Genomic DNA, 26,969 nt, shown 5'->3' with positions numbered 1-26,969 from the left:
GCATCAACTCCTTTTTTTAAAAAAAGACTGTTGTTTGGTTGCCATGGCAATATGGGGGCGTTACTACATTGACGGACAATGCCAACAACCAACCAGAGCCGGACATCAAATTACGTCACATTTGTCTTTGGTTTCCTGAAGTATTTGCAGGTTGACGTCGGGCTCATTTCTGAAGTCCAATCGAACATAAAAAGGTCAGTCGTCACATAAATGTAAATTGAATTATTGAAATATAAAACATATTGATTTGGATTTGACTTTCATGCTGTCTTAAACCGTATGTAACTTGTGTTTTTTTTAAATAAATTACGTCATAAAATGAAATCCGTAATGGCAACCGAAAACAATACATAATAGGTCTGTTTTCTGGTATTTATGTTCTTGTATAAAACAATTGGTAGCCATTAAAAAATTAACACTTACTGTATGACATAACACTTGTTCAGGATGAATGTTGTAATGAAATGTGTTAATGGTGCACTGTGTAAACTAGTTGCGTCCAAGCTGCGGCTCGGGGGCCATTTTCGGTCCGTCCGCAACTTGTTTCTTTTTTCTTTTTCTAATACTATAGTTTAAAATATTGTTAATATATAACAATTCATTAGATATATTAATAATTATCAAAATTATTAAGTTTGCCAAATAAGACAGTATAAATGTTATAAATTCAGCCGACGATGGAGCTTTTGATTCTGTTGTCATATCGGGACAATGCATGTTGCCACAAATTTGACTGCAACAACAAGCGAACAGAAGCGTCCTCAACCCAATGAAAACTGGTCGCTAATGAGCTCGTGGCTAATGTCCCTCAACAGTGCAGCTTTTAAATCAATAATCCTCGTCTCCATGGCGGAAAATATACTGCATGTCTAAGCTAAACATGCTACACTTTACACCACTGTACAAAAAGCGCAACGAACCGCTAAGCTAGCGCTCTTGAATGTAAACAGAGGGAGGCAAATCAATACAAATATCGATAGTAACGATACCAAGTATAGTATGCTGATACTATATTTGGTATCGTTACTATCGATATTTGTATAATTATAATTATACAGACGATACTACGGTAATTAGATTGATGTTTTTTATTTTCAAAAAACTCAGGAAATAAGATCCACTAGTAGTTTTTGGGCTTCACGGTGGAAGAGGGGTTAGTGCGTCTGCCTCACAATACGAAGGTCCTAAGTAGTCCTGGGTTCAATCCCGGTCTCAGGATCTTTCTGTGTGGAGTTTGCATGTTCTCCCCGTGAATGCGTGGGTTCCCTCCGGGTACTCCGGCTTCCTCCCACTTCCAAAGACATGCACCTGGGGATAGGTTGATTGGCAACACTAAATTGGCCCTCGTGTGTGAATGTGAGTGTGAATGTCTGTCTATTTGTGTTGGCCCTGCGATGAGGTGGCGACTTGTCCAGGGTGTAAACCACCTTCCGCCCGATTGTAGCTGAGATAGGCAGCAGCGACCCCAAATGGAATAAGCGGTAGAAATGGATGGCTGGATGGATAGTAGTTTTTGCTTTTGTTTAGTTAGTTTACACTTTTGTCTTTATTATACATTTAGATGTAATAAAAGGAAATAAAGAAATAATTCAAATGTTTAATTGATATTTTTAATTTGTTACTCTGCCATCCTGTGTTTTGTCAGGACTCCAGTCGTGATCAAAAGTGTAATCATTAAATACTCCTGAAAATGCAAAATATCAGCATTTGTAATGCAAATTCTGCTTCTGAAAGTACTTGGTATTGAAAGAATCTGTACCCAAATTTGTAAAACACTTACCATATGACACAACACTTGTTCAGGATGAATGTTGTAATAAAATTCAGCTCGAAACTCCGGCTCAGGGGTCATTTTCGATCCGCAGCTTTTTTCTTTTTAGCCTTTAATATTATGGTATAAAATATTGTTCAGATATAATTATTACTTAGATATATCAATACATATCAAACTAATTAAGGTTGCCGATTAAGACAATACAAATGTTTTAAATTTGGCCGTTGATAGAGCTTTTAATTCTGTCGCCATATCGTGACAATGCATGTTGCTGACACATCCCGAAAATTTGACCGCAACAACAAGCGAACAGAGACATCCTCAACCCAATGAAAAATGGTCGCTAATGAGCTAGTGGCTAATGTCCCTCAACAGTGCAGCTTTTAAAACCGTTGATCCTCAGCTCCATGGCGGAAAATATACTGCATGTCTAAGCTAAACTTTACACCACTTTACATAAAGCGTAACGAACCGCTAAGTTAGAGCTCTTGATTGTAAACAGGGGTAGGGAAATCAATACAAATATCGATAGTAACGATACCAAGAGCAGTATCAGTATATGGACGATAATAGGGTCTATAGATTGATATATTCTATTAACAAAAAACTCAAGAAATAAAATCCACTAGTAGTTTAGTTGGTTTGCACTCTTGTCTTTACTATAAATTCAGATGTAATAAAAGAAAGTAAGGAAAACATTTAAATATTTAATTGATATTGTTAATTTGTTTTGATTGATTGATTGTCCTCATAAATCAATTATTGTTACTCTGCCATCCTGTGTTTTGTAAAGATTCCAATCGTGATCAAAAGTGTAATCATTTAATATTCCTGAAAATGTTAAAGATCAGCATTAGTAATGCAAATTTTGCCACTGGATGTACTTGGTTTTAGATGGATCTGTACCCAAATTTGTAGTATGACCTAAAACTAAACAAGTCTATCCAACAGATAAATAAGTGCATGGTACACTTTACCAGAAGTGTAGAAAGATTAGAATACAACCAGCTATTAACAGGAAATCACCAAGTAGATTATGAATAGTTTTGAGACACTAACACAGCTAAAAATGACGCAGTGTTTTACCACATATGTTAGCAGCCAAACTTGGAGCTTTCGTAACCAGTTTTGTAATGGTTCTATTATCATAACCATGCCAAATACAGTATTATATCGGTGTACATCAAAGACCTTCTTTCCATCTGCGATGATATGGAGATCCAATTGTATGGTGACGACAATTTTATTTTTTATTCTTTTATTCATTTTTTTTTACTAACGGTTTCGATGCAAATCTTGTTGCATCTTTGCTATCTGTAGCAATGACCAAAGTAGAAAAATTGTTGAACAAGTCATGTCTTACACTGTACACAGATAAAACTGTCACAATGTATTTTTCAAACGAAGAAAATAAATATGTCCTCCAAAATATCTATGTAAAAATGTTGAAATCAAATACCTGGGTGTGACACTGGATGCTACACTAAATTTAAAAAACATTCTGAAATATAACATTGTCATCTTCCAGCACATCAGGAGCTCTTTATCATTGGAAGCAGCAACATTGTTTTTCAATGCAATGATTAAGTTACATATCTTGTACTATGTGTCATCATGGTTTGAAGCCATACAGATTGTTTTAAATCCTCTTCGATTATTACATAATCAAGCACTGAAATACCACCATTGTAACATACTTGAAAAATATAGTATACCGTATTTTTCGGATTATAAATCGCTCCGGAGTATACGTCGCACCGGCCGAAAATGCATAATAAAGAAGGAAAAAAACATATATACCTCGCAAATTTATTTGATAAAATCCAACATCAATTTTAATTTTAATTTTCCTGAAGGAACTCTCCTGAAGGAATCAATAAAGTACTATCTATCTATCTATCTATCTAATAATAGACATTTGAAATGCAATTTAAAATAAATAAAGAATAGTGAACAACAGGTGAATAAGTGTACGTTATCCTTCCATTCATCCATTTTCTACCGCTTATTCCCTTTGGGGTCGCGGGGGGCGCTGGTGCCTATCTCAGCTACAATCGGGCGGAAGGCGGGGTACACCCTGGACAGGTCGCCACCTCATCGCAGGGCCAACACAGATAGACAGTCAACATTCACACTCACATTCACACACTAGGGCCAATTTAATGTTGCCAGTCAACCTATCCCCAGGTGCATGTCTTTGGAAGTGGGAGGAAGCCGGAGTACCCGGGGGGAACCCATGCATTCACGGGGAGGACATGCAAACTCCACACATAAATATCCCGAGCCCGGGATTGAACCCAGAACTACTCAGGACCTTCAAATTGTGAGGCAGACACACTAACCCCTCTTCCACCGTGAAGCCCCTAAATGTACGTTGTATGACACAAAAATAATCAACGGAGAACGAGCCTTGTATGTTAACATAACATATTATGGTAAGAGTCATTCAAATAACTATAACATATAGAACATGCTATACGTTTACCAAACAATCTGTCACTCCTAACCAATAAATTAGATGAAATCTTCTTCCTCGGTGTCGCTTCTAAACAACTCTGCCAACTCCAAAGGTATGCGCCGCTTCCTCTTGTCGTTTTCTGCTGCATATTTCACTACGTCCAGCTTGTAATCTGCAGTACATGATTTCCTCTTCGGTGCCATTTTTGTTCAGCCCTTCTCAGTTTTTATAAGTTACTGCCAACGATGAAATTATCTATTTGAATAGCTACGGCAGTAGCATATAGCATATAGCGGTTAGCATTCCATGACCCACAATGCACTTCTGCCATGACCTTCCTCCGCCGAATTCTTATTGGTTGACATGTGTGTGGCGATTGCTGACATTTTCTTCGTCTCTTCCGTGAATGAGATAAATAATATTATTTGATATTTTACAGTAATGTGTTAATAATTTTACACATAAGTCACTCCGGAGTATATGTCGCACCCCCGGCCAAACTATGAAAAAAAAACTGTGACCCTTAGTCCGAAAAATACGGTACTAAGCTTCGGAAAACTTGATCTGTAACTCCAATATCCATCTGGTACATAAGATCCCAACTGATGCTTCCCCACCCACTCTAAAAATATATATGGTCAGCTACGCTCTCAACTAACAAGCAGAGTGTTAAGGCGTTTTCTTACAAAGCCATCAAAGAGTGAAATGGGCTCTCAGACAATCAGAAGAACAAGACAGATTTTCACAGCTTCTGATGGGCACTCTGTCTGATGGCTACCAGAATATCAGCCTAATAGTGTAGTAGTGTAATAACGCCATCTTGTCTACGTATGCAGTACCAATGAGCTACAGTATATAGCTATTGGATGATACCATTGTGTATAATATCAGATGGATACCACACTATCGTTTTATGGACTTTTATAAAAATTGGTTGCACTTATACTCTGTACTTCTGCACTTTAAATGATGCTGCTAAAATTTTGTAACTGGATGGCATTGCACAATGATTTTTGTAACGAACACTTGTATTTTAAATTGCTTTATTATTAATTTATTTTAATCTTATGTATTTGTATTCTTGTTGTATAATGTTAATTGTGGATACTAAATGTGCCCTAACGGACTACAGATGGAAATGTGCATTGTGCTAATTCTGGTGCAGCCATCTTTTTAATGTAACTGCACATTGTCCTTTGAATAAACATATCCAAATATATATCGTTATCGCAAGAGGATGCAATCTATATCGTGGTATAGACTTTAAGTCATATTACTAATCCATAAGACTTTTTTTGCTTTGTCACCAATAGCACAAAAGTTAATTGTGGATGTTTTGATCGGACAGTTTAGCAACGTTGAATTGACTTTAGCTTTATTAATTGGCATATTTGCCAACCTTGAGACCTCCAAATTCGGGAGATGGGTGGGGGAGGGCGGGGTTGGGGTGGGGGAGGGCATTTTTGAGGTGGGGCAGCAGGGTTGAAGTGGGCGGGGTTGGGGGGTTGGGATCTGGTGGTAGCGGTGGTGTATATCGTAGTGTCCCGGAAGAGTTAGTGCTGCGAAGGGTTCTGTGTATTTGTTCTGTTGCATTTATGTTGTATTATGGTGAGGATGTTCTCCCGAAATGTGTTTGTCATTCTTGTTTGGTGTGGGTTCACAGTGTGGCGCATATTTGTAACAGTGTTAAAGTCGTTTATATGACCACCCACAGTGTGACCTGTATGGCTGTTGATCAAGTATGCTTGCATTCACTTGTGTGAGTGTCAAAGCCTCACATGTTATGTGGCTGGGCCGGCACACTGTTTGTATGGAGGGAATAGCGGACGTGACGACAGGCTGTGGAGGACACCAAAGGCAGTCCCTTTAAGGCACGCTCCCAATATCATTGTCCAGGAAGGATATTGTTAGGGAGAAATTCGGGAGAATGGTTGCCCTGGTAGACTTTCGGAAGGGGCACTGAAATTCGGGAGTCTCCCGGGAAATTTGAGAAGGTTGGCAAGTATGTTAATTAGATTCTCCAGGATTTAGCGATGTTGCTATTGACCCAAGTGATGCAAATCCAACCAATCGCTGCAAAATATGTGCTGCCTTGGAACTTTGTCCAATGCTTATCAACGTATCCTCACTTTATGACTAATTACCGTTATTTCCGCCAAACAAATTTTTCAAACGTGCCCGTCAACGGTCTAACCAAGGGGTGTCAAACTTATTTCAAATTAGTAGCCACATGGTAAAATCACGGCCCGATAACTTAAAAATGAAGAAAACTTCAGATTGTTGTCTTTGTTTAAAAATACAACGATCACATTCTGAAATTGTACAAATCATAATGTTGTTGAGTTTTTATTACACGTACATGTTGCGTTTTATAGTATTCTATTTGTATTTGTCGTTATTTGTATTTTCTGAATAAATTATGTGATAATGTTCATTAGTCAACTCACTGGTGTTAATTTTCGATATATCAAGATAAAAAAATGATATCAAAATCAAATTACAGTATGTTATTCATGTAGTTTGATCATTTTCCTCAACTGATGTACTAACATCATGTGCTTTATTTTGTACATACATATCATCATCTACAAAGATACAAATAATTGCTATTGCGACATCCAGTGGACACATTTAGAACAGCTGTTTCTTTCATTCAAAAAATTCAGGTTAATTTCTATACATAGCCAACTCATCCCGCGGGCCGGATAAAACCTGTTCGCGGGCTCTACGTTTGACAAACGTGTCCTTGAATTACCCAAATCCTCACTTCCTTGACATTAATGAAAGTGTGACGATCAATCAATCAATCAATCAATGAATCAATGTTTATTTATATAGCCCTAAATCACAAATGTCTCAAAGGACTGTACAAACCACTGCGCCATCATCGGAAGAACTCACATAAGGGCAAGGAAAACTCACACCCAGTGGGACGCCAGTGACAATGATGACTATGAGAAACCTTGGAGAGGACCTCAAATGTGGGCTGAAAGCAATGGATGTCGAGCGGGTCTAACATGATACTGTGAAAGCTCAATCCATAGTGGCTCCAACACAGCCGCGAGAGTTCAGTTCAAAGCGGATCCAAGACAGCAGCGAGAGTCCCGTCCACAGGAAACCATCCCAAGCGGAGGCGGATCAGCATCGTAGAGATGTCCCCAACCGATACACAGGCGAGCGGTCCATCCTGGGTCCCGACGAGCGGTCCATCCTGGGTCTCGACTCTGGACAGCCAGACAGCCACTTCACCCATGGTCATCGGACCGGACCCCCTCCACAAGGGAGGGGGGGGACAGAGGAGAAAAAGAAAAGAAGCGAAAGATCAACTGGTCTGAAAAGGAGGTCTATTTAAAGGCTAGAGTATACAAATGAGTTTTAAGGTGAGACTTAAATGCTTCTACTGAGGTAGCATCTCGAACTGTTACCGGGAGGGCATTCCAGAGTACTGGAGCCCGAACGGAAAACGCTCTATAGCCCGCAGACTTTTTTTGGGCTTTAGGAATCACTAATAAGCCGGAGTCTTTTGAACGCAGATTTCTTGCCGGGACATATGGTACAATCGGCAAGATAGGATGGAGCTAGACCGTGTAGTATTTTATACGTAAGTAGTAAAACCTTAAAGTCACATCTTAAGTGCACAGGAAGCCAGTGCAGGTGAGCCAATATAGGCGTAATATGATCAAACTTTCTTGTTCTTGTCAAAAGTCTAGCAGCCGCATTTTGTACCAACTGTAATCGTTAAATGTTAGACAACGGGAGACCCGAAAATAATACGTTACAGTAATTGAGACGACACGTAACAAACGCATGGATAATGATCTCAGCGTCTTAAGTGGACAAAATGGAGCGAATTTTAGCGATATTACGGATAATCTATTATCATTGCTCATTTACACAAATCACTGTTATTATAGGAACGCAACAATATATCGATAAATCCTGCTTAAATTCCCAATGGTTAGTGATACCATATAAAAATTTAACTATCTAACTGTAATCACCACTTTAAACTAGCTATCAGTATACAGACATAAATAAAAGGCACATACCCCATTATAAACTTGTTTAAGTATATTGCTCCACTATTCAATTGTGCACATTGAACCTACAGGCTATCCTCTTAGAACAGAGTGATAGATCTGAAGATTCAACAGGAAGTGAACTCGCGTGACGTCTCATAAATCAGAAGTCAAGCACACAAACCATGTATTTCCTTTATCATTAAGCAACACTCTAAAACCTTTTCAAATGAAAACGGAAGAAAATAAACATATTAAGATGTTCAAATAATATGGCACCTAAGAAACCAGAACATTAATTAATGCTTCAAGCAACAAAAGTATATTTTGTGTCTGTTTATCTATCCTGAATAAAATTTGGTTAAAAGGTTTCAGTGTGTGCATTAAGGATGGGAATCTTACAAAAAAATCACAATTAAATGCATTGAATGATTCAAAATGGATTCTTGGTTGGACACAAGTCTAGATCCAAACAGATTTTGCAGGTTGCGACTTGTCCAGGGTGTACCCCGCCTTCCGCCCGATTGTAGCTGAAATAGGTGCCAGCGCCCCCTGTGACCCCAAAAGGGAATAAGCGGTAGTAAATGGATGGATGGATGGATTATCCATCCATCCATTTTCAAGGTCACGGGGGGTGATGGAGCCTATCCCAGCTGCACTCAGGCGGAAGGTGGAGTACACCCTGGACAATCATTACGTGGTATAAAAATTATAATTCAACCTTTTCAAAACAGGCTACAGGTTACAATAGTTCCTCCTTACTGCTGAAGTATGATGTACACACACAGGGAGTAAAAAAAAAACATATTTTTTAAAATAGATTCTTGGAAATTGTTTTGTCTTTGATTTTCTTAACAAAAAAAAACAATTATTGAAAAACATATATAGATTTAAAATCATACTAAATTGGAATGGCGATTCTGATGTTAATTAAAAAAAATTGGCACACCACTAGAGTGTACAAGTACTTTTTAAGCACAAACAATAAGGGCTGCAGTTATCGAATATATTAGTAATCTATTCATTAGTTCGAGTAATCGGATAAAAACACTTTTTGAGGAAGTTGTTGAAATAAAAAAAATTGTGCCTGCACTTTATCAAGAGTGAAAATTAACTTTTAACATGTTCGCCTTGATAAAAAATTTAAATACATTTAACAAAAATAATTTCCACTGTTCACCGCTTCAAAGATTACGCAACCCACACACCACCGTTTTCATGTGTGCTTTTGTAGCGGCCTTACAGAACTTATTTCCAAATGTTCAAAAATATGGGCACTGATGCGGTCTGGATTTTATAAATGTTTTATTAGTTACATTTATTAAACAATTCATTGAAGTCCATCCATCCATCCATTTCCTACCGCTTATTCCCTTTCGGGGTCGCGAAGTAAGTTGTTTTTAAATCAAATTATTCAATTTAGTAAAATTAATGGCTACATCCCTACATTCAACAATACCGTGATGATAATGATAACCATGATAATTTTGGTCATAGTAACTGTGATATGACGTATCCATATCGTTACAGCGCTATGCTTTATATTGCGGTGGTTAAAATGTATGCATGTGTTTGAATTTAAATGAAGGTTTTGGAGCGCCAAGCACTTTTTAACCACAAAACACACTCAGAATGTCTGCAACTTGTGGAGGACAGAGCAGGGCGGGCAATAACGGAGCCTTTGGAGGTGTTTGTTTTCCAGGTTTTGTGGATTAGTCACATGTGTAAAAATGTCATCACATGGAACACTGTGCTTTTGGGGGAATTAAGGTTGCATAGAATATTTAGAAAACAAATGTGTAAAATCACAATGTTACTGACAAAAAAAAACTGCTGAAACTTCTCGGAGGTCCTCGGTGGGAAACAGATGCAACAATTTAAATCTGTTTGTAAATGAAACAATAAATTGTACTATTTACATTTAGATATGCAGGAGTCTAGTGACTTGAATGGTGTGCATGAGACGGATTCCCACTTGGCGTTGGCCAATCAGCGGCATCAATCCATGGAGGAATTGGACAACGTAGAGTGCCTCAGAAGGAAAACCAAATATTACTTTATGAACCCCTGTGAAAAGTATCACGCTCGTGGACGAAAACCATGGAAACTCATACTGCAGCTCATCAAAATTGCCATCATCACTATCCAGGTAATTATCACAGATGTAAATATACACTCGTCATTTGCTAATGTCCTCTTTTTTTTCTTTTTCCATCTCAGTTGGTGTCGTTTGGTCTGAGCAACCAGATGGTTGTGACTTTCAAGGAGGAAAACTTGATGACATTCCAACATCTTTTCTTAAAGGATTTTGTTGATAGGGGCATTGACACGTATGCTGTTTACAGACAAGCAGATGTTTATGATCACATCCATTACATCATTGAACAGGTAAGTGAAGGTGGACACTACACATGAAGGGAGACGTGTTGTCTTGCTATACTGGAAGTCATTTATGTTGTTCAAACGGATCCTTTAGTGTGACAGTCAATCATTGATTGAGCTTCATTATGCTGCATGCTTTCATGGTCAAAGTTGCAATGTGTGAAAGAACTTTGGACATGTTGATTCATGTTCCTAAAATAGTCTCATGACTTTTCTTTACTAGTATGGACGTTTGCATAACACCACAGTAGGAAACCATGAGTATGAGAAAAACGGCTCCGTTTACACACCCTTGTCAATATGTCAGGAGTTCTACAGGAATGGCACCATCTACCCTGGCAAAGACACTTTTGAAATTGATGCACATGTGGAAACTGGTATGCAGGATTGTTGCTTGTGTACAGGATTTTTCATGAATCATAGTGATGGGGGATTGTGGTGTGTGTCACACAGATTGCATTGACATTGATCCAATGAATCAGTCGTCGTCTCAAGACGTGCTTCCACATTTTGAGTTGCACTTCAAAAGGTATGTAAGCACAGTGATACCTTCATTTTTGTACGGCCCATTTTTAAATGAAAATATCTGCCAAGAGTTCGCACCAGTTTTTCTATCCCGTCTCGGTTTTCTACATTCAAAAACTGCGGCTAACAAACTAATTATTTGCTCGCACTTAATTGCGGGGAAGTAAGTACCGTATTTTTCGGAGTATAAGTCGCTCGGGAGTATAAGTCGCACCTGCCGAAAATGCATAATAAAGAAGGAAAAAAACATATGTAAGTCGCACTGTAGTATAATGCCACATTTTTGGGGGAAATGTATTTGATAAAGCCCAACACCAACAGTAGACATTTGAAAGACAATTTAAAATAACTGAGAAGGTGCCTGGTATATGTTAACGTAACATATTATGGTAAGAGTCATTCAAATAACTATAACATATAGAACATGCTATACGTTTACCAAACAATCTGTCACTCCTAATCGATAAATTCCGTTAAATCTTTTTCCTCGATGTCGCTTCTAAACAACTCTGCCAACTCCAAAGGTATGCGCCGCTTCCTCTTGTTTTTTTCTGCTGCATATTTCACTACGTCCAGCTTGTAATCTGCAGTACATAATCTCTTTTTCAGTGCCATTTTTGTTCAGCCCTTCTCAGTTTTTATAAGTTACCCTCAACGATGAAATGATCCGTTTTAATAGCTACGGCAGTACAGCGGTTAGCATTCCATGACCCACAATGCACTTCTGCCATGACCCTACCCCGCCGAATTCTTATTGGTTGACGTGTGTGCGACGATTGCTGACATTTTCTTCGTCCCTTCCGCGAATGAGATAAATAATATTATTTGATATTTTACGGTAATGTGTTAATCATTTCACACATAAGTCGCTCCGGAGTATATGTCCCACCCCACCAAACTATGAAAAAAACTGCGGCTTATAGTCCGAAATACACGGTACCCAAAGAGTAATTTTATTAGTACACTTAGTACTATCTTTTTCAAGGCATCTTTTTTTTACAAAGCGTGCCTGTGTTAAAGCCTGCTTTCGACTCCCCACCCCAGGTCGTTCTCCCCCTGCTCCGTTGCCCCTGTATAACATCATCACTTGTAGACTCTGTAGTTCTTTGCTAACCAACACGGTTACACGACAAGTCTCTGTTTTTTTTACCCACTAGAGATAAAGGCTGACTTTTTTGTCCTTTCAGTACATTTTTGTTGTATTTGCAATCATTATTTTAATGTGAGTGTGAATGTTGTCTGTCTATCTGTGTTGGCCCTGCGATGAGGTGGCGACTTGTCCAGGGTGTACCCCGCCTTCCGCCCGATTGTAGCTGAGATAGGCGCCAGCGCCCCCCGCGACCCCGAAAGGGAATAAGCGGTAGAAAATGGATGGATGGATGGATTTTAATGTCTTTCTCGTTTTAAGTGATTTTTTTAAAAAGGTTTTTTTTCATGTTACATGTTTAAATTGTCAATGTCCAAATCTTTCACAGGTGTTTGATACTATGGCAGCTATTCGACAATACCTCAAAGCCAAACGGGTTATAACAATCTTTCATTTTTCAAAAAGGCCCAACATTCTGTATTCTTTTTTTTTCGGTCTTTCATTGCTCAAATCTCTTAATCAACTTCATCCTTAAACAAAATTACCAAACATGTAATGTTTTTATTTTACTAATATTTTAAACTTTTAAGGCCTTCGGTCAAATTCTATCATAGCTGTCAATTAGTATACATTTGTATAACAATATATACAGTGGGGCAAAAAAGTATTTAGTCAACCACCGATTGTGCAAGTTCTCCCACTTAAAATGATGACAGAGGTCTGTAATTTTCATCATAGGTACACTTCAACTGTGAGAGACAGAATGTGAAAATTCCCTTTTTAGGAATTTTAAAGAATTTATTTGTAAATGAATGTTGAAAATAAGTATTTGGTTAACCATTCAAAGCTCTCACTGATGGAAGGAGGTGTTGGCTCAAAATCTCACGATACATCGCCCCATTCATTCTTTCCTTAACACAGATCAATAGTCCTGTCCCCTTAGCAAAAAAACAGCCCTTGGGATGCAACTCAATATTCTTCTTCCTCCAAACATGACCAGTTGAGTTTATACCTAAAAGTTCTATTTTGGTTTCATCTGACCACATGAAATTCTCCCAATCCTCTGCTGTATCATCCATGTATCCATTTTGGTATAAACTCAACTCGTCGTGTTTGGAGGAAGAAGAATACTGAGTTGCATCCCAAGAACACCATACCTACTGTGAAGCATGGGGTGGAAACATCATGCTTTGGGGCTGTTTTTCTGCTAAGGGGACATGAAGATTGATCCGTGTTAAGGAAAGAATGAATGGGGCCATGTATTGTGAGATTTTGAGCCAAAACCTCCTTCCATCAGTGAGAGCTTTGAATGGTTGACCAAATACTTATTTTCTACCATAATTTACAAAAAAAATATTTAAAACTCCTACAATGTGAATTCCTGGATTTTCTTTTCACATTCTGTCTCTCACAGTTGAAGTGTACCTATGATGAAAATTACAGACCTCTGTCATCATTTTAAGTGGGAGAACTTGCACAATCGGTGGCTGACTAAATACATTTTTGCCCCACTGTATTTCACTAATATAAACTTGTGACATTTTCAAGAAAACATTTATATGAATAATACCTTCGTTTAAAACTGAATTGCGGGCGGGGAGAACAAGCACTTTTCGTGTTTTTCTCGCCACTTTCAGATCTTAAATGGCTGTAATTGTGTCCCAACTTGTCCGATTCCCTACTCAGGCGACTTTTGTGCAGGTGAAATACATGATTTATGATCTACAATAAACTTACAGGTAGCAAGACAGTGAGGAAACATCAGAACACGCACTGATGTAAACATAGGGGCACAAGCTTGTGATCACGGCGTCACTATAAATAGTTTGTCTGCGTTAGCGCTTATAATAACAATATCACTAACATTTGGTTAATATTCAAGTCACAAAATGTAAATGGAGTATTGTTGGCGCTTTTTGAATGGTTATTTATTGGAATTTATGAGCGAGATAGTGGAGCTACCATTGGCTCCGCTGTAAGCAGACTTTTATTTAGTTTATTTAATATTTACAATGTATAAAAAAAAAAATCCATTGTCGTTATGTCTTTATTAATGATTGTGAACAATTGGCAAAAAAAAAAAAATGTGCTGTTTCTTTTTTTGGACTTTTATGTGTTGTGTGGTTTTAAGGATGTGTGATGGATGTATGGAAGATTGATTGTCCCTAGAGGGTTATTTGAGTCCATCCATCCATCCATCAATCTTCTTCTGCTTATCCGAGGTCGGGTCGCGGGGGCAGCAGCCTTAGCAGGGAAGCCCAGACTTCCCTCTCCCCAGCCACTTCGTCCAGCTCCTCCCGGGGGATCACGAGGCGTTCCCAGGCCAGCTGGGAGAGATAGTCTTCCCAACATGTTCTTGGTCTACCCCGTGGCCTCCTACCGGTCGGACATGCCCAAAACACCTCCTTAGGGAGACATTCTGGTGGCATCCTGACCAAATGCCCGAACCACCTCATCTAGCTCCTCTCGATGTGGAGGAGCAGCGGCTTTACTTTGACCTCCCCCCGGATGGCAGAGCTTCTCACCCTATCGATAAGGGAGAGCCCCGCTCATTTCGGCCGCTTGTACCTTTGAACTTGTCCTTTCAATCATGACCCAAAACTCATGACCATAGGTGAGGATGGGAACGGAGATCGACGGGTAAATTGAGAGCTTTGCCTTCCGGTTCAGCTCCTTCTTCACCACAATGGATCAATACAACGTCCGCATTACTGAAAACGCCGCACTGATCCGCCTGTCGATCTCACGATCCATGCTTCCCTCACTCGTGAACAAGACTCAGAGGTACTTAAACTCCTCCACTGCAGGCAAGATCTCCTCCCCAACCCGGAGATGGCATTCCACCCTTTTCCGGGCAAGAACCATGGACTCGGACTTGGAGGTGGTTATTTGAGTATAACAGCAAAATCATTTTGCTAGGTCTCAGCAATTTAATAAAAAGGTGACAACACTATACTAAATTCAAGAAATAACTCATACAAAGTGGCGTCTGTGTGGCTTTCCTACCTTTTCCACCTTATTGTAACCTTAGCTGGCAAGAGTCTTCAATAAAAAGCCAAGTGAGTTATATGTATTTATTAAAATAGTTTTTTGCATGCAAAACTAATTATTCTCTGTGAGAGAAGGTTCTCCTAAGTCCGATAGATCTTCCTTGAGCCCGGTGTACAGGGTTGAGCAAGTTTTTATTGACATAAACAGGTTCCAATTGCTTTCCAGCAGTCTCTGTCTTGTACGTGTGTGTCTTTCTCTCTCTCTCTGGCTCCAACTCACCCCACGTGTCTCGTCTCGGCTGCTGCTAACAAGGGCAACAGGTGAGTAGATATTCTTTCCCAGCTGGGCAATCTACTCACCTGCTGCTGGCTTCGAGGTCGGAGCATACACACCCAATCCTGCAGGAAGCGCGCCGACCACGCCCTCCTCCACATTCTCTATTAAGCAGGGCTATTCAACAACATTGTTCTAGAGGTCACATTTCCAGAAAGCTACGAACCGGGTGGCCAAACTTCTTCCTTCACTATTATTCTTATTATAAAAAACATTATCCTCCCTAGTAAACATTTGTTTTCTGTCTTTCTTTTCTCAGAGTTAAACATTTCAGAAAAACGTACCTGTGCTATACAAAATAAAAGGTTAAAATGTCAATAATGCAAGGATCTGCCGATGTGTTGACACAAGTCCAAGTTCCTCTGTACAAAAGGAGTGCTCTGCTGGTGCAAAAATGTTTGTCTAGTTTTGAAATGAAACCAGTAGGTCTGGTGTCATTCCCAGGTAAGATTTGGCCTGTGGCTCACCAGTTGAATACCGCATTTTTCGTAGTACAAGTCGCTCCGGAGTATAAGTCGCACCTGCCGAAAATGCATAATAAAGAAGGGAAGAAGGGAAAAAACATATATAAGTCACACTGGAGTATAAGTCACATTTTTGGGGGAAATTTATTTGATAAAACCCAACACCAAAAATAGACATTTGAAAGGCAATTAAAAAAAATAAAGAATAGTGAACAACAGGCTGAATAAGTGTACGTTATATGACGCATAAATAATTAACTTAGAAGGTGCCTGGTATGTTAATGTAACATATTAAGGTAAGAGTCCTTCAAATAACTATAACATATAGAACATGCTATACGTTTACCAAACACTCTGTCACTCCAAATCGCTAAATCCGATGAAATCTTATACGTCTAGTCTCTTACGTGAATGAGCTAAATAATATTATTTGATATTTTACGGTAATGTGTTAATAATTTCACACATAAGTCGCTCCTGAGTATAAGTCGCACCCCCGGCCAAACGACGAAAAAAACTGCGACTTAGAGTCCGAAAAATACGGTAAATGTGCTATAAAATGGTTTTTTGGGGTCAATATTATTTAATGTCTGTACAGATTTGACTTATTTCATGTTCGGTTTTCATACTGTACTGACGAAAACATATCTACTATTTTATTTTACTGTCTCGTTTGATGGGAGAAACCTCACTTCATGTACTGCACATTCTGTGTTTTCCAGGATGCTGTCCGTCAAGATCACCTTCGTTCTCAAAGCCATCAATTTACAGACAGTTAGACACCGAGAGCTGCCAGACTGCTACGACTTCAACGTTATTGTGTGTCATACGTACCATCCTGCTATTTACATACTTAATATTAGATTTAAGACCTTTTGAATTAATGTACATTCACCAAAAAAACAGCTTAATTTCACCTATGAGACTGAATATTCAGTAAGAGCTGTATTGAAAATAGGCAATACAATCATTACTTTCAGAATATATTGATTATTTGGTTGTAGTCTTCACTGCTGCTATTTGTGCATAGCTATTTTTAGTGGATTCAATTGTCTGCTTCCCAGATCACTTTCAACAACCAAGTCCACAGCGGCAGGATAAAAGTGGACCTGGAAAATGATGTAGAGATCAATGAATGCAGAGATTGGAAAGTAACAGGAGCTGGTATGTTTGCTGAGCTGGCCTTTTCTGAATGATTGATATTTGTGCGTCCTATTTAGGTCAGACTTATTATAATTTCTTTGTTTTGTCAGCTGCTAAAAGCATATACCTGACCCTGCTGTTCGACTGTCTCATCATCATAACATGCATGACCTCCTGCGCTCTCTGCATGCGCTCTGTGTTCAATGGGATACAACTGCAGCTTGTAAGTCAACTACAACACCTGGTAAGAATATGGAAGGACTAGACTTTGAGGACGGTCATTGAGTAGTTTAATTTTGTAGAAAAATTAACATAACAGACATGACACATAACTATGGACAATTCAAATGGCAATTTTCTGGCTTAAAGAAACACTAAACGAAATCAAGAATATAAATTGTGGTAGTCAGTAACAGTTTCTTTTTTTTTTCTTTTTTTAGATCAAGCAGAGTGAAAACATAATGGAATCAATTATTTATGACGAAAAAAAATGTAATCACCCTGTAGATTTTTATTTCTAAGGATAACACATGCATCAGATTAAATCTGTTCGATAATAGTCTGTAGTTAAAAAGGAGTGTTCAACCTTTGGAGAGCTGGTGCCTTCAGGTGGAGTGACATGAATTATGGCTCTTAACACAGGAGATGTCAATTAAACAAAGGAGAGGATTATCAAACCTCTCAAGATACCGTCATGAAACCCTAGTCACCGTTTGTGACCAAATTGTAAGAAAGTGCCTAAAAAAAGGGATTTCTACAGAAAAGCCAAAAAAAAGAAAAAGCAGTCATTAACATCTATTCTGAACGGACAAAAACACATTTACGATAGGCTACCAAAAAACAATTGTGTACTATGGATGACTGGATAAAAGTCAAATCTGCATTGGGAAAGGTGATGATGCTGGAACGTTTGTTTGAAGGAGATTTATGAAGACGACTGCCTGAAGAAAACATGCACCTTTTCACAGTCATTGATGATATGGCGCTGCATGTCAGTTGATGGCACGGGGGAGATGGCTGCCATTACATCTTTAATAAATTCACAAGTTTACATTGACATTATGGACACTTTTCTTATTTCATCAATCAAAAGGATGTTTGGGGATGGTATGATATTTCAAGATGATAATACATTTTGCCATAGAGCACAAACTGCACAATATTCCTCTGAAGAAATGTCATGGCCTGCAGATAGCGCGGATCTCGATATAAATGAAGATCTGTGGTGGAAATTAGAGTACTGTTTGTCACTTGTGAAGTCCATGCCTCAGAAAAAAACAGAGGTGGTGCAAAAAGTATTAGTGGTGTGTTGTTAATAGTTTTTGGTTGATGGCATATTTTTCCTTCAGAATTGAGTGATTCTATATGTTATTCTATATTTAACTGTCACCGACTACTTTTAGTGTCTCTCCAAGCCAGAGAGTTTACATTAGAAACAATAATAGTTTTGTTTCACATCGGTTATCTGCTTTTCTTTTTTTACTACAAAGTTAAACCACTGAATGGCCGTCCGCTTAGTCTGGTCATTCCATAATTTTTGCCAAGGGTTGTAAAAAGGAAACTTTTCAATGTTTTTTTTTTACAGCCTTTTAGGTTGACTGTGTTTATGTTTTGTTGTGAACAGGAGTACACACACTACTACAGGAAGCTCAGTGGTAAAGATGTCCCTTGGTCTGACAGACTGGAATTTATCAATGGCTGGTATATCCTAATTATTGCCAGTGACTTGTTAACCATCACTGGCTCTATTCTGAAGATCGATATTCAAACCAAGGTATTATACTAATGTAATTACTCAAGTGCTTCCACATGTATGACAAATATTTTACATTGAACTTTATTTTCCTTTTAGGTTCTGACAAGCTATGACATATGCAGCATATTTCTTGGTCTAGGCACCATGTTTGTTTGGATTGGGGTCATCCGCTACATGGGCTACTTTCGCAAGTACAACGTAAGAGCTTGTATTTTTATGAATGTTGTCATTCATCCAGGTCATTGTATTCACAGAGCATTCAATCGATTGCAAATGGACTGATTGGTTATTCTTAAAAGACGATTTTCCTCTCATCTAGGTAGGCTTCATCAGTTCATGCTCATAGATTTAGATTGGTCAGATCTAGTCAAGCTTGTCAGTACAGTAGGTTTGGTTGTTTTTCCACCTCATTCCTGTGAGAATCCTGAAGAATTAAGGAGTGGTACGATTCGCTGCAGTGTGCTAAAACCACCACCAGGTAGCATCTGTGAGAAGATGCTATTGTTTCATCTTTTTCCTTTTTGGACTAATACGTTTTATCAAGTGGGTAGTGCATTCTTCACTCACACTTTCAGTGAGGGATGAGGCAAAAACTAACCCAGAACCACTGTAACAGTTTGTAGTCATAATATAGCCTCTTAAGTTGTTACATTCATGATTACTGTGTGCTCTTTTCCAGATCCTCATCCTGACTCTCAGGGCGGCTTTTCCAAATGTAATTCGTTTCATTTGCTGCGCTGGAATAATCTACCTGAGCTACTGCTTGTGTGGCTGGATTGTCCTTGGCCCGTATCACGAAAAGGTAAGGCTGTTTTAAATCCAAGAAAAATCACAACACAGACATTAATTATTTTGCTTGTCAAATAGTGTTCTGCTATTCCTGGTTGCCAATGTTACATTTTTGATTCCCCCCCAAAGTTTCGGACCTTGAACACAGTGTCTGAGTGTCTCTTCTCGTTGATCAACGGAGATGACATGTTTCCCACCTTTAAAAACATGAAGCAGAAGAGCAACCTGATTTGGATTTTTAGCAGAGTCTACCTCTATACCTTTGTCTCGCTTTTCATCTACATGATCCTCAGCCTGTTCATCACAATCATAACAGACACCTACGACACCATCAAGGTAATATTTCCTGTCGTCCAGCATATCAGTTGTCCCAAGCAAAGCTCCATCTTTCAAAATAATGAATCCCAAAACCTCACGGACTTTGTGATTTGCAGCAACAACAGCAAAGTGGTATCCCGACATCAGAGCTCCACCGATTTCTATCAGAGTGTAAAGATCTCCCAAACTCTGGAGTCTACAGACTTGACAAGAACAGCTGCTTCTTGCACAGCTGCATAAACAAGTAGGTCAAATGCAGTTTACATTTTCAACTAAAAGCACCATGCAACCACAGGGATCATTGTTTTTGAATGAATGTGCTACCTAGTCAACAACCTGTATGCTGGCTGGAGAGGACGTCAAAATCTAAGATTTTCTCTACTGTATAGTAGTCTGTTAACTTATGAGCACATTACTTTCGATGACCGAACTCATAACTCAAAACACTCACAAAGCAGCCCCACCAATTGAAATGTATAATGATGAAATTACGCCGTGTTTGGCCTTCCCGAAACACCGCCGTTTTGACAAGCAATATGCTTTTTAAAGAGAAAAACAAACTTTTAGCCAAGAAAAATTGTTTGAAAAACATTACAATAGTATATATCAATCAATCAGTCAATCAATGTTTATGTATATAGCCCTAAATCACAAGTGTCTCAAAGGGCTGCTCAAGCCACGACGACATGCTCGGTTCAGACCCCACATCAGGGCAAGGAAAAACTCAACCCAGTGGGATGACAATGAGAAACCTTGGAGAGGACCGCAGATGTTGTTGATCCCCCTCACCTCTAGGGGAGACCGGTGCAATGGATGTCGAGTAGGTCTAGCATAATATTATGAAAGTCCAGTCCATAGTGGATCTAACATAATAGTGAGAGTCCTGTCCATAGTGGGGGCAGCAGGAGACCATTCCGAGCAGAGACAGGTCAGCAGGGCAGACATGTCTCCAACCGATGCACAGGCCAGCAGTCCACCGCGGGTCCCGACTCTGGACAGCCAGCACTTCATCCATGGCCACTGGACCTGGGCCCCTCCTCCACAAGGGAGAGGGGGGCAGAGCGCAAAAGAAAAGAAACGGCAGATCAACTGGTCTAAAAAGGGGTCTATTTAAAGTGTATTTAAAGGCTAGAGCCTAGAACCTTTTTGAAACCAAGAGCTACTTCTTGGGTACTGATAATGTGAAGGGCCACCAGTTTGACACACACTTAAATAAATTGCCAGAAATAGCCAATTTGCTCAATTTACCGTAAATAAATAAATCTATATATATATATATTAAAAAAAAAAGGGTAATTCTGTCCGTCATTCCGTCATACATTTTTTTTCCTTTTACGGAAGGTTTTTTGTAGAGAATAAATTATGAAAAAAAACACTTAATTGAACGGTTTAAAAGAGGAGAAAACAAGAAAATAATGAAAATTAAATTCTGAAACATAGTTTATCTTCAATTTCGACTCTTTAAAATTCAAAATTCAACCGAAAAATATGAAGAGAAAAACTAGCTAATTCGAATCTTTTTGAACATTTTTTTAAAAAGAATTTATGGAACATCATGAGTCATTTTTCCTGATTAAGACTAATTTTATAATTTTGATGACATGTTTTAAATAGGTTAAAATCCAATCTGCACTTTTTTAGAATATATAACAAATTGGACCAAGCTATATTTCTAACAAAGACAAATCATTATTTCTTCTAGATTTTACAGAACAAAAATGAAAAAATTCAAAAGACTTTGAAATAAGATTTAAATTTGATTCTACAGATTTTCTAGATTTGCCAGACTATTTTTTTTAAATTTTAATCATAATGAGTTTGAAGAAATATTTCACAAATATTATTCGTCAAAAAAACAGAAGCTAAAATGAAGAATTAAATTAAAATGTATTCATTATTCTTTACAATAAAAAAATAAATTTACTTGAACATTGATTTAAATTGTCAGGAAAGAAGTGGAAGGAATTGAAAAGGTAAAAAGGTATATGTGTTTAAAAATCCTGAAATCCTTTTTAAGCTTGTATTTTTTCTCTAAAATTGTCTTTCTGAAAGCCATAAGAAGCAAAGTAAAAAAATAAATGAATTTATTTAAACAAGTGAAGACCAAGACTTTAAAATATTTTCTTGGATTTTCAAATTCTATTTGAGTTTTGTCTCTCTTATAATTAAAAATGTCGATCAAAGCGATACCAGCTTGCTAGTAAATAAATAAAATTTTAAAAAATAGAGGCAGCTCACTGGTAAGAGCTGCTATTTGAGCTATTTTTAGAACAGGCCAGCGTGCTACTCATCTGGTCCTTACGGGCTACCTGGTGCCTGTGGGCACCGCGTTGGTGACCCCTGGGCTAGAGTATGCATATGAGTTTTAAGATGGGACTTAAATACTTCTACTGAGGTAGCATCTCTAACTGTTACCGGGAGGGCATTTCAGAGTACTGGAGGCCCGAATAGAAAACGCTCTATAGCCCGCAGACTTTTTTGGGCACTGGGAATCACTAATAAGCCGGAGTTCTTTGAACGCAGATTTGTTGCCGGGACATATGGTACAATACAATCGGCAAGATAGGCTGGAGCTAGACCGTGTAGTATTTTATATGTAAGTAGTAAAACCTTAAAGTCACATCTTAAGTGCACAGGAAGCCAGTGCAGGTGAGCCAATATAGGCGTAATATGATCAAACTTTCTTGTTCTTGTCAAAAGTCTAGCAGCCGCATTTTGTACCAACTGTAATCTTTTAATGGTAGACATAAGGAGACCCGAAATTAATACGTTACAGTAATTGAGACGAGACTTAACAAACGCATGAATAATGATCTCAGCGTTGCTAGTGGACAAAATGGTACACATTTTAGCGATATTACAGCGATGAAAGAAGGCCCTTTGACTAACACTCTTGATGTGTGACTCAAACGAGAGAGTTTGGTCGCAGATAATACCCAGATTCTTTACCGAGTCGCCTTTTGTAATTGTTTGGTTGTCAAATGGTAAGGAGGTATTATTAAATAGGTACCAGTGTATATATACTACAAACAACCACAGCAGTGTTTGAAACAATGTATCAGCAGTTACCTGATGCGGTGTCCTTTGTCCAGTGTTGCCAAGTCTGTGTATTATTCGCTATTTCACCGTGGGGCATGTCGGCTGATGGCGTGACCCCAGGATACAGAGACAGAATGCGGAGTACAGGTCCAATTATTTTATTTTATTATTATAAGTATTTCAGTGTGCGAGTTATGTCTGTTTTCCTACAGTAGCTTTGATCACACAGACCGAACAAGTCCTGCACAGTTCATACATTTATTTATTCATTCCCTTTTCTCTGAAACAACTAAGCTACAGGTTGTCGATTATGCAGGTTGACTGTTATGGAGACTAAAGTTGAATAATGAAACACAGATAAATATGAGGCGAAAGTAAATCTTTAAACCTTGGCAATGCAGATGAACCCACTTATCTTGCATTATGTCAAATTCTAAAATCATTTATTAATCCAAATCTAACTTGTTGGTTGTCCAAATAACCTACTTACAGTTTACAATCTTGTCAAATTATATGAAAGCATGTGTTGATTACAATTATAATTGATTTATCACATAAACTTGAGGCTTTGGTCAGGCTGGTTAGAAAAATAAGTACTGACCAAATATACAGCATAGAAAGGGAATAATAAATAACTGATGAAAAATACATTTACATACAACTATGTTGTGCTAAAATAAACTTAATTAATAATAAATAATATATACACTATAATTTTAGTACAGGCCAAACGTTTGGACACACCTTCTCATTCACAAAACAACTGATTGTACCAACCCCATTGATAAAGCATCACATTCCACTAATCAACCCTGATAAGGCACACTTGTGAAATAAAACCATTTCAGGTGACTTCCTCTTGAAGCTCATCGAGAGAATGCCAAGAGTGTGCAAAGCAGTAATCAGAGCAAAGGGTGGCTATTTTGAAGAAGGGAGAATATAAAACATGTTTTTCAGTTATTTCAGCTTTTTTGATAAGTACCTAACTCCACATGTGTTCATTCATAGTTTTGATGCCTTCAGTGACAATCTACAATGTAAATAGTCATGAAAATAAAGAAAATGCATTGAATGAGGTGTGTCCAACCTTTTGGCCTGTACTGTATGTTTCATGACTAAACTGCCAGTAAAATTAAGGCGCCAATGAAAATACAGTTTAGTCATATTTTTGCGCTTACAAAACTTCTCTATTACTTTACCTCCATATTTTTTTTATTTCTTTGAGATTGTCATTACTGCCACAAATGGTGGAAAAGTGTATTACAACCGAGTACTGCTGCGGCGGATATAGACCACAGCTGTGAAACAGATATTTTTTTGGCAGCACAACAATTAAGAAACCCTGCATTGACTGTAACAATCATGGTGGCAATAGTCGGCTCTAAACCATTTTGTTTCTCATTATAGGTGCAGGGACCATCATGAGAGGTTGACTTCAGAGGCATAGTGTGTACATGTTGTCGAAACATATAATTGAATGCAAAATTATATTTTTTTTTAAATAAGAAAATAAGCAGAATGGTTGTAAAATCAGCATAAAACCTACTTGCATGAGGAATTGATTTGAGGTGATTTCAGATATATGCATTATTCCACTCTTAAAATCAGATGTATGTTTCATACATAATGTCATTTTGAATGCAAAGATTTGCACTTAAGGAATCAAGGGTGAAAACATCAGCATGTAATTATTTAATTTTTTTATGGTGTAACATTCTAAACATATTTTCCTTTTACTTCGTGAGCAGTCTTATTTCAAACAAGACCATCTCAAATATGTTGGCAATTATGTGTGCAGTACATGCTGAAAGAGTTCATTCTTTCAAAGGATAAATCAAGACCGTTTTGCTGAATGATTTGTACCTGGGGAAGCAGAGAATGTACTTAAAAGGCAAAGATGTTCTTGTACAGTTAAGTACATCATATTTTTTTCTTCGTAGGCCTTGTGAATGGCATAACAGAGAAGCACTACCAAATATGACTGATGTGAATCTTCCGGTCAACTTCCAGCGTGGAAGCTTCATATTCCTGATCCATACAATTACTATTTTGTCTTACTCCTCAATTAAAGAGTGAGGTATATAAAAAAATAGTTAAAAAAAAAAAGATTAATAGTTCCAGTTTGAATCCTAAAATTAAAAAAAATGCAATATATAGTAGTTCCTTCTATTCCATCAGTCCGGTTTGGACTGAATGACGTCAGATGGAGGCAGGACCCGCTGTTCTTCCATCCTGTTTGCCTGAGAACGCAAGATGAGACTAAAGATATCATCATCTGGGACAGTCATTCCTCGTGTGGCAGAAGGTGGAGCAGCACACCTCTGGTCATTCAGTCGGGAGCCCTTGAATAATAGGGCAGAACATTTATTAAAAACAGCTGATGGTTATTGAAACAGTCCGTATGAACGAAGTGGGAATAGAGCGTCCACATTTACTTAACAGGTTCATCTCAGTGAACTAATGCACATTTATTGCAGTAGTTTACTTCAAAAGGGAAACTTTACTACACAGTACACACATATTATGTATTATTACTGACTAAATAATTTTAATGATTATTAAGCATCACAACTTACGTATACCAGAAAATGTGAATATTGTAAGCGGCTGATGTGACACTTTAAGCTTCCTGAGTCTTTAAATGGTGACATTAGCCCTTGTGCAAGTTTAAGATTGACTCTGCACACTTACTCTTAGCATCCAAAAGGGACACACTTATGAAAGTGTAATAAGCCAGCAATAAAGAAGTTTTATATGTTAAACTTTTACCAACTAATATCTGTCTATCCATATTGTTTTTATTATTTTATTTTGTTATGTTTTTTTAAAAATGTTTTATGGCCTTTATGTCAAGAAAACTTTTTTTCCCCCATAAATAATGGGAAAATACACAATATGCATTATTTCTAAAAAATAAAAATTTGAATATTTGAGGTTCAAGTTTGAAGTTCGAGTTCAAGTGACTTTATTTGTACCCGAAGGTAGATTTGTTTTTTTGCTGTGTAAAATACAAATAAATGCCATATGCATATATATTGAAATAAAGAAATGTATTAACACAAAACAGATCACAACATGACAAAGGTCTGGGAATGACCACTTTTAATAGGTTAATAATTTATGCCAACATTATTGTTGATAGTAGACAAAATTATTATTTTTCAGTGCTTACTGAGCTAGAAAAATAAATAAAACTGTGATGACTTTGTTGAGTTTGAGTTTATCCACACGTTTAAGTCAGGACTTTGGGAAGGCATTCCTGGGATTAAAGGCCTCACCTTTACTCCTCCAAACATATTGCTGGGTATTGTGGCCAAACGGCTCCATTTTTGTTTTTAAAAGTGGTAAAGGAATAGCTAAATCAGGTTTTAGAACGGCCTTCCCAAGGTTCCGACTTAAACCCCATTGAGAACATGTGGACAATGCTGAAGAAACAAGTCCATGTCAGAAAACCAACACATTTAGCTGAACTGCACCAATTTTGTCAAGAGGAGTGGTCAAAAATTCAACCAGAAGCTTGTGGATGTCTACCAAAAGCGCTTTATTGCAGTGAAAATTGCTAAGGCACATGAAAACGAATATTAACATTGCTGTATTTTGCTGTATGTACTTTTGACCCAGCAGATTTGGTCACATTTTTAGTACACCAATAATAAATTCATAAAAGAACCAAACTTCATGAATGTTTTTTGTGACAAACAAGTATGTGCTCTAATCACTCCATCACAAAAAAATAAGAGTTGTACAAATTATTGGAAACACAAGACATCCACAACATTATGTTCTTTACAAGTTTATGTAAACTTTTGACCACGACTGTTATATATATCCATCCATCCATTTTCTACCGCTTATTCCCTTTGGGGTGGCGGGGGGCGCTGGTGCCTATCT

General features: G+C 38.0%; 2 protein-coding genes across 4 annotated transcripts in view; one reads left to right on the top strand and one right to left on the bottom strand.

Annotated features, from left to right (window-relative positions):
* Positions 1 to 81: 81 nt before the first annotated feature.
* Positions 82 to 26,752, top strand: mcoln3b (mucolipin TRP cation channel 3b). Of its 3 annotated transcripts, none has more exons than XM_061883640.1 (14): positions 82 to 194; positions 10,177 to 10,400; positions 10,472 to 10,639; positions 10,941 to 11,010; positions 11,087 to 11,162; positions 16,756 to 16,852; positions 17,098 to 17,197; positions 17,287 to 17,420; positions 18,801 to 18,950; positions 19,029 to 19,130; positions 19,612 to 19,734; positions 19,851 to 20,057; positions 20,156 to 20,283; positions 24,486 to 26,752. In XM_061883640.1, exons 2-14 carry the CDS (start codon positions 10,179 to 10,181, stop codon positions 24,523 to 24,525), a joined length of 1,617 nt encoding a protein of 538 aa, XP_061739624.1. In that variant the 5' UTR covers positions 82 to 194; positions 10,177 to 10,178; the 3' UTR covers positions 24,526 to 26,752. The 3 variants fall into 3 exon arrangements, with proteins under 3 accessions (XP_061739624.1, XP_061739623.1, XP_061739622.1); XM_061883639.1 differs by having other exon boundaries at positions 10,857 to 11,010; positions 17,287 to 17,399; XM_061883638.1 differs by having other exon boundaries at positions 10,857 to 11,010.
* LOC133540747 (G-protein-signaling modulator 2-like) overlaps positions 24,756 to 26,969 on the bottom strand; it is a 41,924-nt gene continuing 39,710 nt past the window's right edge. Inside the window, exon 15 of the mRNA XM_061883637.1 lies at positions 24,756 to 25,420. Coding sequence (XP_061739621.1) covers positions 25,253 to 25,420 — 168 coding nt within the window. The 3' untranslated portion in view covers positions 24,756 to 25,252. The remainder of the gene's footprint in view (positions 25,421 to 26,969) is intronic.

This window comes from Nerophis ophidion, linkage group LG22 (genome assembly GCF_033978795.1).
Source record: "Nerophis ophidion isolate RoL-2023_Sa linkage group LG22, RoL_Noph_v1.0, whole genome shotgun sequence".
In the NCBI taxonomy this organism is placed as follows: Eukaryota; Metazoa; Chordata; class Actinopteri; order Syngnathiformes; family Syngnathidae; genus Nerophis; species Nerophis ophidion.
The sequence above is the reverse complement of the archived record's forward strand: the minus strand, read 5'-3'. Positions and strand labels throughout refer to the sequence as shown.